Genomic DNA, 15279 nt, shown 5'->3' on the forward strand with positions numbered 1-15279 from the left:
TGTTTGTGTGTGTGTGTGTGTGTGTGTGTGTGTGTGTGTGTGTGTGTGTGTGTGTGTGTGTGTGTGTGTGTGTGCGTGCGTGCGTGCGTGCGTGCGTGCGTGCGTGCGTGCGTGCGTGTGTGTGTGTGAGTGTGTGAGCGAGCATACGTGTTAAAGACAGACAACTGGCTGATAAAATGTGGGCCTTGTCTGAAGATAATTTATGAACTACAGTTATAGAGTGGGAAGGAGAGGTCCTCTCTCGAGGACTTGAAATAGATTAATAGCCTATCTTACTTTGTCATCAGAATAGTAGCATTGATTATTATTCCTTTACTCTGAGTGAAAGGCATGTTGGAATGCAAATATAACTGATCCAGGACACAAACTCAGAACCATCGGCACTATGACACAATGTACACCAGAAGGTGCATTGCTCAAGTGCAAAACGGCAGGGGATGTCATCTAGGATACTCATGTTAGGAATCTTCCGGTTACCAGCTCATTCCCCACTGGATTTCCCCCATCAGATTTGGGATTTACACCGGCAACTTTGCAGTTGCTGGCCCACCTGTCCAACCTTTAGCCTAGGAAATAACATAATTCTTATGCAGAAATGTCTTCTTCAAGTAGCCTACAGATCAAGGGGGTTTAATATGACACATTGAAACCATGTAAAATATGATTTATAGATCGCTTATTCATGTTTAATTAGCCTACTGTAACCTATCAAGTGCATTGAAATGTCAATATTTTCCCAAAACTTTGATCAGTTGAAAGGTTACTACACAAAATTAAGAGTTGCCCACAAAAATTGATCATAGCTTCTATTCAGTCTACACCAGCATTGGGGCAGATTCGGACTGCAATGGATCTACACTGTGCAATATTTCAAGTATACAATAAATAACGGGCCAACCAGGACTCAGGGGTAGACGTAACATAGTAAATGTAAATCGGAGACACTCTAATTAGTATGATATGTTACATTTCGTATGATATGTATTAATTTCTGGATGTTATTCATCCATTTCGTATGATATGTTGTGAATTACAATTTGTATCATATGTTATCAATTGCAATTCGTACAATACATTACGAATTGCAATGTACAATCAATTAAAATTTTATCAAACATATGCTATGTTACGAATTCCAATTTGTTGTGGCTAATGTTAGCTAGGGTAGGGGTTAAGGTTAGGAATAGGAGTTAGGTTAAAGGGATTTAAGGTTAGGGTTAGCAAACATGCTATGTAGTTGCAAAGTAGCTAATTAGCTAAAAATGCTAAATATGAGATTCAAACTTTGGGTTGCTAGACATTGCCATTATAGCCCACACATCCACCCCAACCAATTTAAGTAACCTACTGTCTTATGTAACCATATGAAATGTAACATAGGATAACGTACCAATTTGAGTGATCCAAATGTACGTTTTACTACGTTATCTACTCTTCTGAGGCCAGGCTGAAAGTGCAGTTATCAACATAATACATTTTTATAATCCTATCAATACATTTTAATATCCTGATCATTTTTACGCAGTGATGTCCCCACAGTTTTTCTGTCTGCTCAGATCTCTGGCGAAGACTGGCGCAGTTCTTTGGCTTCGGCAGGTGCGTCTGCCATACCTTTCCATCTTTTCTCCTTCTATCGTCTGCTTTAGCTACTTCACAGGGAATATGGAGACCTCCGCAAAATACTATTTTTAACATAATCTGCCAACATGAATGTGGCTCGGAGATAGGTCTGCGTTTGTGCTCATCTTTCGTACGGTTGCCGATTTGATTCATGAGCAAACTGTGTGGGTGTTGTTTTTGGGAAAGAGAAAACGACGTAGGCTATGAGACGCTTGCCTATTTAGTGCCTTCGTTCATTGCCTGTTTTTTCTTACACTGACTGTTTTTTCTTACACTGACTGACCAGTGTTTCGGTTTAACCTGTATGAACGAGCTTGTGTTTCCGACATAAATCGGTGGAAAACGCGTCCGTGGCGGGTCAACTATTTATTATGGCTAAAAGAATTGAATTAGTGCACTGCTGGTCTGAATATATTTCAAGATAAGGAGAAAACGGCCGCTAGGTAAGGAAATTATCAAGCTTGGCATGTGTGGCCATACCATTGAAACTGAAAAATCACTGAAACAATGTGTGGCTGGATATACATTATGATGGCAATGGTGACAATAAAATGTACTTTCAATAAATTGTTCTTTGATTGGTAGCCTAATTCGTTTTCTTGGTGGGCATCTATCTACCATATGCCTATAGGCTTTGACATGAGGTGTTTCCTCTCAATTATAAACTCAATATAACAGTAACATAATATTAATAATAGATATTGGACATATAATGGTTTGTATGTTTGGTTTGATTAACGTTGATTGAGGATTGAGGAACATATAGCCTAGGCTACTCGCAGAAACTGCAAGCACTCACGATGTGTTTGTCATTGATACACATTTGTTGTTTTGTACAGTTCATTTCTGAAGCTATTTGACATATAGCCAGCCTAATGCTTGTTTGTCAGTTAAATGAGTTCTTGTATATTTCTTACCTCATCTTTCACATCTCTTTGTCCTTCCTATAGAACCCATAGGTGTTATCAACATCTATTGGCATCACATCTAATTTTACCGTTTAAAATGTAACAAAGCATAGATGTAAAATTGTACATAGGCCTAATGGGGGTTCAAAGCTGCATGTGCATTGAAAATGCATTGCTTTGAAAATTCCTTGCATTGCCATGATAGAACCATTTAGGTGTTTCCAATGAGCTGCTGCTCAATTATACATTTTTCAAGGGACAAACGATGAGAGGTGGGTGGGTGCCTATTAGTTCAGTATCTTTAATATTTCTCTATGCAGAGAGATTCTGACTAACCTGCCAAGGTATGGCTCTGAATGAATGAGTTTGTCTGTTCATGCTTGGGGAACTAAAACAATAATCAAGTAATATGCATATTCTTCTATTGACTAAGTCAGTGGGAAGTCCTATTATTGTTATGAATCCTGATGTGGTCAGTTTGGGTTGCCTTGCTGTTGAAATGCTGTGGTATTTGGTTACTTGCAGATCCAGAGTAGAAGAGAGGGAGATGTGCTTATTTTATGGGTTTCAATTGCTGTGATACAGGAAGTGACACAACTCCTTATCATCTGTCATTCATCCTGCTACAATTCTTTGGCTTATTTATCACCAGCACATGTGGTGTCACATGATGTAAGTTCTATGTATGGCGACCAAACAGATAAAACCATTTATTGAGCAGCTCAGGTTTCAAATAACTTATTCTACACAACTCCTATCGCACAACAATCGTCAGCCCACAGTGAAGCCTATACAGTTTGCAAGGCTGTACTGTAGACCTACTGAAGAGGTGAAGCATGCAGAATTCTTCATGAGAAGGCTTGGAAAATCCAATTTAGGAGACTTCCAGCAGGAGAAAAGACCCAGTAAACATGAAAGCCTGGAGGAAATACTCCCTGAGACCTTACAAATCTGACATTGCAGCAGCCAACACACAATTAGCCCATATAACTACACCACTAAAGCAGACTAGCCTGAGGATTATACCTTAAATGAGGTGTACATCATGTTTGAATCTGTGTGTGTGTTTGTGTGTGTGTGTGAGAGAGAGAGAGAGAGAGAGAGAGAGAGAGAGAGAGAGAGAGAGAGAGAGAGAGAGAGAGAGAGAGAGAGAGAGAGAGAGAGGGAGAGGGAGAGGGCATTTGTGTGGTATCACATTTGTGTGTGTTTCATTCTTCAGTTTATTTGTGTCTAGTTTATTTGTATTTGGGAATCACTGCTCTACTGCAATTAACCTTAGTATTGCAATGCAGACCACGCAATGACCAGCCACTCGCCCTTGATCATGTACCTGTGGGGAATGGATTTCTCATCAAGCTCTCTAGATTCCCTCAGCATGTGGCAAGACATGCTGGTGTCGGTGAGACTAATTGATTGGATGGCACCCAATTCACAGGTCCAGGCTCCTTGGGCCTGAGAGGATAGATTTGTCTCTGTGAAAGATGGAGCTGGGTCAACAGTTGTTCTCCTAATAGATTGGCGTCTGTCTTGTCCCATATGCCAATGAGTGCTCCCTTGCTCGCTTGTATTGTTTGTTTCCATATCAGAATACACAGGATTAATTAATGCTGTTGCTCAATGGGAATGTTGAAACTGGATATTGAAAAAAAACATGGTTAAGAGAAATGGACGGTTCCCACATTCAGTCCCAACATTCCATCACTCAATATTTCTATGTTGCCAATGTCAATTCCATATTCGTCTTCACTGCCTGTCCAAATTATGGCTAAGCACAAAAAAAGATACAGTATATTTGAAGTTTTCATGAGGTGACATGTATGCTGAGTTTGGTGTTTTTGCTATAATGACTGTCTCCTACAGGTCAGGCCTGTCTGTTCCGGAGAAAAGAGTGTCGTTTAGAGCTTATTGAATGAAAGTCTTATTCGTCCTTCCCTGCCAAAGATGACGTTACCATGGAAACAGCTTCTTCTGCTATCAATCATCGACTGTCTCGCAGGTAGAATTCTTTTTTTTTGTCATGTTTAATGATTCTTTTGTAGGGACATTTACGATTTGAGTGTGACATTCGAAAAAGCTGGAACTCATGTCACAGCCAGAATATATGAGTTAAACGTTCTGCTACATTGAAGAGTATGTCTTCCCCAGAATGTTTGGACAGTGGATCATTCCATGGTCCAAGATGGAGGATGGAACCCGGTGACTTGTTTATCCCTGTTGATTCTATGGAAGAGGAGGCCACACTTACATGTGATGCTAAAGGAATCCCCCCTCCTCAATACAGGTAGGATTCTGACTTACTCACCTGGTTTGAATTTCTATATGACTACGACGACAACTATGACTACGTTTTACACCAGTGCCGCGGGGTCTACTGGTTTTCATCTTTGCTTTTCAATCAGCAACTAATTTACACCTGTGAAATTAGGTGTTTTGACTGTCTGGCCGATCAGGGACTTTAATGGGTCAGGTTTATGTGGCGCTTCTCACCTGCTCATGCTTTTCACATTAATAGCTTGTTGTTATTTTACAGAGTTTGGGAAAAAAACAGTCACGCAAACAAAAACAAAAAGATGTATTGACTGTCAACTGTCTTTGCTGTGTCGTCCACACTACTCCAACACAGCCGGTGTAAATGAGAAGAATAAAAGTGGTATTGAGCTCACACTACGTTCATAATCACATCTGGTTGGTATCTCCCCAGCTAAGATGAAGTATTTCCATTTTCTGATTAAAGGCGAGACGAGCGTGTTTAGCATTGCATCTCTTCAGGCTTGCTGTGCTCTGCACCACATGCCCTCAACACCTCCTCAGCTCCTCTCTTGAAGTGTAAATGGAATACACTGCTCCCTCCATTTTATCTTCTCTCGCACTCTCTCTCTCTCTCTCTTGCTTTCTCTCTCACTCCTGCCACTCATGCTCTCATACCCCCAAAAAGGGAACAGGGTTTCTGAGGTAAAACACAAAAATACATTGGTCTTGTGCTGCATATTTGGACTCATATAATCAATGAACATGTAAACAGTGTTTATTATATGAGATAAAGAGAAACTGAACTACATAATTAAAATCCAATTCTATTTGTCACATGCTTCGTAAACGACAGGTATAGACTAACAGGGAAATGCTTACTTCCAAACAATGCAGAAATAATTTATTTAGAAAAATAGAAAAATAATAACACAAGTAATGTAACCATGCTGTTTATAATGCATTATGAATAGACTAATATGCTTTTATGGCACATGTTAAGTGCTGTGGGCTTGCTATAAGCATTCATAACAGCTCACAGCTCAATTTAACAGCCTTTATATATGCCACAAGTCACCGTCTGGGATCTAATAAGATCCTCTGCCTTCCCCTGTTTGGCAAGAGCCCCAGGTCATCAAATCCTATCAATTAATTGCGATGATATAGTAGCGGGATTGATGGACTGAGTTTCAAGGTGCTTTACTTCTCAAATACTATGACCTATTTTTAAAAATTACTTTTCTGGTTAAAAAACAGTTTTTGTGGCGTAACCAGTAGTCATAAACATAAATTGTAGTCCCAAAATTGAATAAAAAGTGTAAGTAAGATAACTTTGGTCATAAAGTCAGTATATTCCAAAACTGAGATTTGCGAGATTTAGGAAGTGAATGACGTTAACATTTTCCTTGGACTTGATACCAGCTTTGATTATTGTCCTCTTTTCTATGAGAATGCAGAAAGGGTGCAATGAAAGGAATGTGTGAAAGCATTGCTGTGTGGGTAGTGTGAGTTTGCACCTGCTGTGGTGTTTCATGGTGCTAATGTTCTTGTTTAAAGAGAGAAGAACTGAGCATATTATACTAATCGAAAAAGAACAAGGTGCTACTGTTTGTGACTATAGTATGTGCATTTTTGACTATTAGGCCTCGGTGGAGAGCGGAAACAATGTATTTGAGAGTTTATCTTAAGTGGATGGGATAACCATATCAACCGTAAAACTGTAATAACACTAAATATTATGAATGCATTTGCATATTATTAAAAGGACATGACACACAATTTAAGTTTGTCGGATATCTTCAAACTCCAAAATAAGTCTGTCAAGATGAGTCCACATTCCCTTGCCATCCGTTGTGTAGGTCCAACTACAGTATAAAGTATGTGTCCAATTGAATGGAAAGGATAACACAAATCTGGTAATGATATGGTTCTTAGCATTTCATTTGGGATTGTGGGATACAGCTGGACCTACAAAGTAGATGGCCTGGGACATGGACTTATCTCAACAGGCATTCTTCTTATTTAGCTTAGCTTGAAGATTTACAAATGGTTATAAATGGTTATGGATATTGGTATATACTTCAAATATTGACATAGTGAAGACTCATGCACAGTATGTCCCTTCATTTGAAATGACAAAACAACAAAAGCAACACACAACCCTAAACCGTACCTACCTGTATATGTTCTTTTTTATCATTGACCTCAGAATAACAATAAACTTTAAGTACCGTCCAAATAACGGTTGCTGCCTTTATTGAGTTTTAGTGTTCAATTTGCTCCCATAAATCCACTGTGGTATATAGATAGAGATGTTTTGTGAATATTGCCAGCAGCTGATGGTATTTCTGCCCTCACAGATGGTCACTGAATGGAACTCTCATAAATCTGGAGTTGGACCACCGGCGTCGGTTGTCTGGGGGCAACCTCATCATAAGAAGTCTGGACCGCTACCAGGATGGGGGAAGGTATCAGTGTACAGCCTATAACACAATAGGAGCCGTTCTCAGCAGAAGAGCAAGCCTACAGTTTGCCTGTAAGTTAAGAACAGGCCATAATACTGCCTCCTTTCACACTGCATTATATTGCATTATTACATTGTCACCATTGATAATAACACACCATACCTTATAAACGCATTATAATGCTTTACATGCAGGTGGTTCATAGGGGGAAATGAGTGTCATCAGTGCTGTATTTATATTCTTAGATGTCATAAATGGACCTGTTTCTCTTCTAGACTTGGATCATTTTAAACTCCACACAAGAAGTGCGGTGTCAGTTCGAGAAGGACAAGGAGTTGTGTTACTCTGTGGAACACCCACGTCCTCAGGAGGTATTGAATTACTTTTGTTATCTTCTTTTGACACTTGACAGTCCTATATGAGTCCACACGGCATTTCAACTATACTTTAACACTACTACTTAAGCATGATTTTGCAGTCATATTACAATTTAATCAGTGCTTTTGGTGCAATTATTTCAACTGATAGCACAAAACTCAAATAGTCAGAAATGCTTCATGTCCAAATCGTTACATATAGGTTAATTCCACACCAGTTTGGCCTAAAGATAGTCATGATGTTTTCGATCTTCCTCTAATAAAATCCATACAAAGGTTGTTTGGGGGAATTAAGAAATATTTAAATAAAGTTGGAACATCTGTGAGATTTTGTTGTTACCCAGGTCTCCACCACAACGATTAGTCTGTAGATGCTACAAAGTAAATCTTGGTGTCTTTTCAAAACTTACCGTGCGCTCTGAAATATGAGTAGTGTTTACATTAAGAATGCAATTTATTTACTTTCATATATAGATAACATAAATATAACATATTTAACATACAGTGCCTTGCGAAAGTATTCGGCCCCCTTGAATAATTTTGCACGCCCAATTTTTCAGTTTTTGATTTGTTAAAAAAGTTTGAAATATCCAATAAATGTCGTTCCACTTCATGATTGTGTCCCACTTGTTGATTCTTCACAAAAAAAATACAGTTTTATATCTTTATGTTTGAAGCCTGAAATGTGGCAAAAGGTCGCAAAGTTCAAGGGGGCCGAATACTTTCGCAAGGCACTGTATATATAATTATAATCGTATTTGTTTACTGATTTACTCACACCCAATGCCTTTCATCAAAATATTTGAATCTCAAGAAGTAAGACACATCGTTGAAAGTTAGAAAAGTGTTGCAGCGTTGTTAGCATGCTGGAGCGCGCCTGCTCAAGCTGAGGACCTACAGGATGGTAAGAACCCGTTAGCTACAGGCAATTTTATGTGTTTCATAATAGATTATGCTTTTTTTGTGAATGTTGCCACCCAGTACTTTTTGAAAATGTAAAAAAAATGTCGAAACACCTTTAAGCAGTTGTTGTTTATGTCTGTAGTTCAAATGAAAGAGTTGTAACTTTTTGGCTTCGTGCTTTTTCTTGGGCGTCAAATTTGTAGATTATGTTTTCTAAACACATACATTTTAATATATATCTTAAATTAGCACGTTTTCATGGATTTGAGGATGCATTTTTGAAGCCCATTCTTAGCCTACAAAACGAGGATCCCAGAAGTAACAATTAGCATCACTTTCATAGGGTATTGGTGTTTTGACAAATCACATCAGATCTTTGCCAATTGGGCAAAAGATCAGAACTGGGCTGCCTGTATAAATGCAGCATTTGTGTTCTTGGTTTCAAGTTTTGAATGTAACGTCATATCAGTAGTTGGCTAAATCTCCCCTTCATTTCCCTTTCTAGACCTTAGTTATTCATGGGTCTTCAATGAATACCCATACTTCGTCCAGCAAGACAACAGGCGCTTCGTATCTCAGGAGACTGGCAACCTGTACATCGCCAAAGTGGAGCCCTCAGATGTGGGCAACTATACCTGTGTGGTGATGAACAGCATCACAAAGGGCAAAGTTCACAGCTCACCCACATCTCTGGTCCTGAGGAAAGACGGTAAGCTTATTAATAAGAAGACCTTGCATAATGATTCATAACATACAGATAGCAAGCATTGTAGGTAGGCATTCATTGAGCCAGATAACATTTTGTAGTATAATAAAAATGGACTTTTATTTTGAAGACACCTTAAACATGATGTTGAATAAATGTGTTATGAATGTGGGTTGAATGATACGGCGACATTCATGAAGATGTCATGGCTGGTTTCATAAAGGCGTTATGTACAGTATACCTCCTTCGTATAAGCTAACATTGTTAGTACCTGATATGCATTGTTTAGTTGCCAGGCCATGTTCATTATAACACTATGTAGGCTTTATCACCGATGTTCCAGGTGCCTTATTTTCTTACTCTGCTTTTTAAACAACTGCCTGTACTTGGAGGAATCCAATGAACTGTTCCTTATAGCTACAGTATCTCTGCAGCTCTTCACGCTTTTGCAGAAAGTAAACACTGCCTTTGGGTTAAATTAAACATTTAAATATTAACCATACATTCAAAATCAGCCAGACCCTCAAGAGATAACCTTAGTGTATTCCACCCAGGAACGGAGGCTTTTAAATGATTTGATGCTGTTATTTCGCTACTCTCCCTCTAATGCATGCTTAAAGCTGCAATATGTAACTTTTTAGGGCGACCCTGACAAATTCATTAAAAACAAGTGTAAGAATTTGTAGATCTGTCGTCCTATGTGCGCTATTTCTATGCTTCCTGTTCTTAAGTGTCATTTTTGCCTCTTTTACTTTCGTTTTTGCACACCAGTTTCAAACAGCAGAAAATACAATATTTTTGCTTATGGAAAATATGTTTCACAGCAGTTTAGATGGTACAATGATTATCTACGCTATACTTGCTTGATTTGTCACATAAACTGAAATTAGGTGAACTATTAGAATTTCTGCAACCAGGAAATGATGGAGCGATTTCTGCATAGTGTACCTTTAAGTGGAGTAGTAGTTTAGTTCACCTAAGAAATAGTGTTTATGCATGTATTTTTTTCTGTTAGTTTTAAAATGATTTTGCTGGGCCTCACAATGCAAGGTAGCATAGCTTGTATGTCATGAATAATGGAAGCATGAACAACAACTACTTGTACTTGTACGTCATAGGAGTAATGGGAGAATACGAGCCGAAAATAGAAGTTCATTTCCCCGACACCGTACCAGCAGCAAAAGGATCAGTGGTTACGCTGGAGTGTTTTGCTCTTGGGAAGTAAGCTGTATTTCTTGGAGCATGTTTTCAATCTTCCCTCTTCTTTCACTCACTTAAAGCATTTTGGGATTTTTATAGAGAAGTGTCACTAGGGCAATTATGTTTGTTCGACTGTGGCATCGCTCTATTATTCGTCAGAACAGCCTTTGAATGCAATGATTGTCAACGTCAGTTTGTGAAGGGACACAAGCATACTTTCTTCAAATGACTTTCTTTATTTAATGGATAGAATACGAAAATGAGTTGCATAAAATCTCATTAGATATGGTCTAACAGAGAAGATGTGGAGTCGACACTCTAGATCTCTAACATGTTTTGCTTTCTGTCTTTCCTAGCCCTGTCCCTGAGATTACTTGGAAGAGGGCTAATGGAGTCCCGTTCCCCAGCAAAGTGAAGATGAAGTACTCCAATGCCGTCTTGGAGATCCCCAGCTTCCAACAAGACGACACGGGGGGCTATGAGTGTGTGGCCGAAAACAAGATGGGGAAGAACATCGCTACAGGCCGATTGGCCTTCCATGGTACTGTCACCCTGTGGGATCGCAAATGTAATTTTAACCATCAGGCGAGTCAGTTAAAAACACTCCTTTTTACAATGACAGCCTGATAAGTGGCTTAGAGGCAAGTGCAGCAATAGATAATGAAAATTATATGTACAATAAAGTTACAAAACAAGAATATATATATATACATATATATACATTTTATTTAACCTTTATTTAACCAGGTAGGCTAGTTGAGAACAAGTTCTAATTTACAACTGCAACCTAGCCAAGATAAAGCAAAGCAGTGCGACACAAACAACAACACAGACTTACACATGGAATAAACAAGTGTAACCGATGTGAAATGGCCAGCTAGTTAGCAGTGGTGCGCGCTAATAGCATTTCAATCAGTGACGTCACTTGCTCTGAGACCTTGAAGTAGTAGTTCCCCTAGCTCTGCAAGGGCCGGGGCTTTTGTGGAGCGATGGGTAACAATGCTTCGTGGGTGTCAGTTGTTGATGTGTGCAGAGGGTCCCTTGTTCGAGCCTGGGTATGGGTGAGGGGACGGACAAGTTATACTGTTACACAAGCGTACAGTCAAAAACGCAATAGGAAAAAAAAGAAAGTCTATATACAGTGTGTGCAAATGGCGTGAGGAGGTAAGGCAATAAATAGGCCATAGTAGCAAGTAATTACAATTTAGCAAATGAACACTGGAGTGATAGATGTGCAAGTAGAAATACTGGTGTGCAAAAGAGCAAAAAAGGTCATAAAAACAATATGGGGATGAGGTAGGTAGATTGGATGGGCTATTTACAGATGGGCTATGTACAGCTGCAGTGATCATTTAGCTATTTTAGCTGATGTCTTCAGCGATCTTTGCAATTTGTTCCAGTCACTGGCAGCAGAGAACTGGAAGGAAAGGCGGCCAATGGGGGTGTTGGCTTTGGGGATGACCAGTGAGATATACCTGCTGGAGCGCGTGCTACGGGTGGGTGTTGTTATCGTGACCAGTGAGCTGAGATAAGGCGGAGCTTTGCCTACCAAAGACTTATAGATGACCTGGAGCCAGTGCGTCTGGCGACGAATATGTAGCAAGGGCCAGCCAATTAGAGCATACAGGTCGCAGTGGTGGGTGGTATATGGGGCTTTGGTGACAAAACGGATGGCACTGTGATATACTGCATCCAGTTTGCTATTTTGTAAATTACATCACCGAAGTCGAGGATCGGTTGGATAGTCAATTTCACTAGGGTATGTTTGGCGGCGTGAGTGAAGGACGCTTTGGTGCGGGATAGCAAACCGATTCTATATTTAATTTTGGATTGGAGATGTTTAATGTGAAGGAGAGTTTACAGTCTCGGCAGACACCTAGGTATTTGTAGTTGTCCACATATTCTAAGTCAGAACCGTCCAGTGTAGTGATGCAAGTTGGACGGTTGGAACTAGAAGCACAAGCATTTCGCTACACTTGCATTAACATCTGCTGACCATGTGTATGTGACCAATAACAATTTGATTTGATTTGATTGTGGCCTATGGAATGTTGTCCCACTCCTCTTCAATGGCTGTGCGAAGTTGCTGGATATTGGCGGGAACTGGAACACGCTGTTGTACATTTCAATCCAGAGCATCCCAAACATGCTCAATGGGTGATATGTCTGGTGAGTATGCAGGCCATGGAAGAACTGGGACATTTTCAGCTTCCATGAATTGTGTACAGATCCTTGCGACATGGGTGATGGCGGCAGATGAATGGCACGACAATAGGCATCTGGATCTCGTCACGATATCTCTTTGCATTCAAATTGCCATCGATAAAATGCAGTTGTGTTCTTTGTCTGTAGCTTATGCCTGCCGATACCATAACCCCCCTCCGTCACCATGGGGCACTTTTTTCACAATGTTGACATTTAGTAAACCGCTCGCCCACACAACTCCATAGACTGTCTGCAATCTGCCTTGTACAATTGAAACCGGGATTCATCCGTGAAGAGCACACTTCTCCAACGTGCCAGTGGCCATCGAAGATTAACATTTTCCCACTGAAGTTGGTTACGACGCCGAACTGCAGTCAGGTCAAGACCATGGTGAGGACGATGAGCAAACAGATGAGGTTCCTGAGACGGTTTCTGACAGTTTGTGCAGAAATTCTTCGGTTGTACAAACCCACAGTTTCCTCAGCATCCGGGTGGCTGGTCGCAGATAATCCCTCAGGTGAAGAAGCCGGAAGTGGAGGTCCTGTGCTAGCGTGGTGACACGTGGTCTGCGGTTGTGAGACCGGTTCGAATAACTGCCAAATTCTCAAAAACTACATTGGAGGCAGCTTATGGTAGATAAATGAACATTACATTATCTGGCAAGAGCTCTGGTGGACATTCATGCAGTCTGTGGCATTGTGTTGTGTGACAAAACTGCACATTTTAGAGTGGCCTTTTATTATCCCCAGCACAAGCTGCACCTGTGTAATGATCATGCTGGTTAATCAGATTCTTGATATGCCACATCTGTCAGGTGGATGGATTATCTTGGCAAAGGAGAAATGCTCACTAACAGGGATGTATGGAACATTCCGGGGATATTTTATTTCAGTTCATGAAACATGGGACAAACACTTATTGCATTTATATTTTTTGCATTGTTGTTATCTGTAAGCATTGCAAGCAACTCTGTTTTTGATTTTCAGTTATCATTCTGGTAGAAAACATTTCCAATTGGGACAGACAGTCTCACATTGGAAGTATATTTGGCAATACTTTTACTTCAATTATTTCATTTTTTTATGCCTGGATTGCTTCTGCTTCCTCTCCTTCTCTTTCCCATGGTCTCGTGGCTGAGGCAAAATAACACTTTCCTAATTGGAGTTGACAGAATGTTAACAAGTGACAATGGTGTTAAAAGAATTTCTGCAAAAGCTCCTTGAAACCCAGTTTGGTGCTGGGAATAGGTCAGAGGTGAGTTTGGCTGTGAAACTGATTTGAATTATGATCTCTACAGTCTGGGAGCGTTGCAGGTGAAGAGCTTTGTGTCATCTCTCTAAGAATTCCCTAATCTCTAGTGCATCCAAGTACATGATAGCGCTGCTTACAGAGGGTGACACAGTTTGAACAGAGAATTGCACATTGTTCCTCCCTGTGAAGCCAAGTGCATGTTTGTGTTACTAAAGATAGCAGATACAGTAGATACTGCCCCTTTGCAGTGAAAGGGATATTGTCCTGTGTAGGGTGCAGCTTTCGGATGGGACGTTAAAACAGAAGTCCTGACTCTCTGTGATCACAAAAGATCCCGTGGCACTTATCGTATGAGATGGGGTGTTAACCCCGGTGTCCTGGCTAAAATTTACAATCTGGCCCTCATACCATCATGGCCAGCTAATCACCAACAGCTTTCCGTTGACTCGTTCATCCCCTCCCCTCTCCCTTGCAATTCTTCACCACGTCATTGCTGTAAAAGAGAATGTGTTCTCAGTCAACCTACTTAGTAAAATATGGGTGAAATACATTTAATAAATAAAAAATACAGTAGAGGTTTGTCTACTGTTTTGCAAAAAAAAGTGTTGAGAATTTGCATTTAGTGTATAAACAATGAGAAATTACTAACTGTAAGAAAAGGTTATTGTTTTGGCCATGTGGATCCCAGTTTTGCTCACGTAGATCCCAGTTTCCTTAACAGTGTTCAAGCAGTCGAGAAAAACTGTAAGAGGACTTCCCCTTTAAAACCCTCTACTAATATGCAGTTAGTCATTGACATGGAGTATTTTGGATCTTTCTTAGCCAAACCTCAGTGGATTCAGACCATGAGAGACACAGCCCTGGCCATAGAGGAGAGGCTTCACTGGGAGTGCAGGGCCAACGGGAAGCCCAAACCCTCCTACAACTGGCTGAAAAATGGTCAAGTGCTGATCACTGAGGTAAACCCCACCTTCCCATCCATCTCTCATGAGTTATTTGTCAGTCTTACAGAAAGGAAGGCGCTAGCACACTGAACATTTCACAATCGAATCCAACTTTTAGGAGTATAAGCAATATCCAGGCACCTTCCTTACATTGAAACATTGCTTTTGCACCTGTGACATGGGTGTGCATGGAGAGAGATATTGCACGCGTGTGAGAGAAAGATAGCGTATCAGACTCTCGACAAGCTGCTCCATTTCAAGAGAACAGGCAAACACTCTCCATTATTCATAGCCCATGTTCAGGCTTCTGCGGATTGAGTTAATCTACTGTGAAAAGTACACGACAGCAAACCAAACTTAAGCACCCAGAGAAGTGCATCTAGATGTTTCTAGCACATGCACTTTTCTACCACTTTGTTATTGTTTACATTAGCTGGATATTTTGTTTAATTT

General features: G+C 40.2%; 1 protein-coding gene and 1 long non-coding RNA gene across 3 annotated transcripts in view; one reads left to right on the forward strand and one right to left on the reverse strand.

Annotated features, from left to right (window-relative positions):
• The first annotated feature begins 1703 nt into the window (after nucleotides 1–1703).
• Nucleotides 1704–15279, forward strand: part of cntn3a.2 (contactin 3a, tandem duplicate 2) — a 71051-nt gene continuing 57475 nt past the window's right edge. The window contains exons 1-9 of the mRNA XM_046343838.1: nucleotides 1704–2063; nucleotides 4389–4524; nucleotides 4674–4809; nucleotides 7136–7311; nucleotides 7516–7611; nucleotides 9026–9229; nucleotides 10345–10447; nucleotides 10783–10967; nucleotides 14705–14841. Of these exons, the coding sequence (XP_046199794.1) occupies nucleotides 4470–4524; nucleotides 4674–4809; nucleotides 7136–7311; nucleotides 7516–7611; nucleotides 9026–9229; nucleotides 10345–10447; nucleotides 10783–10967; nucleotides 14705–14841 (1092 nt within the window). The 5' untranslated portion in view covers nucleotides 1704–2063; nucleotides 4389–4469. The remainder of the gene's footprint in view (nucleotides 2064–4388; nucleotides 4525–4673; nucleotides 4810–7135; nucleotides 7312–7515; nucleotides 7612–9025; nucleotides 9230–10344; nucleotides 10448–10782; nucleotides 10968–14704; nucleotides 14842–15279) is intronic.
• Nucleotides 8260–15279, reverse strand: part of LOC124031964 — a 40604-nt gene continuing 33584 nt past the window's right edge. Inside the window, exon 3 of one of the 2 annotated variants that reach the window (XR_006838188.1) lies at nucleotides 8260–9216. This is a non-coding gene — a long non-coding RNA (uncharacterized LOC124031964). Of the gene's footprint in view, nucleotides 9217–10048; nucleotides 10979–15279 lie in introns of those variants that run through there. The other variant, XR_006838187.1, reaches the window with a different exon arrangement.

Source organism: Oncorhynchus gorbuscha, linkage group LG03 (genome assembly GCF_021184085.1).
Source record: "Oncorhynchus gorbuscha isolate QuinsamMale2020 ecotype Even-year linkage group LG03, OgorEven_v1.0, whole genome shotgun sequence".
NCBI classification, from domain to species: Eukaryota; Metazoa; Chordata; class Actinopteri; order Salmoniformes; family Salmonidae; genus Oncorhynchus; species Oncorhynchus gorbuscha.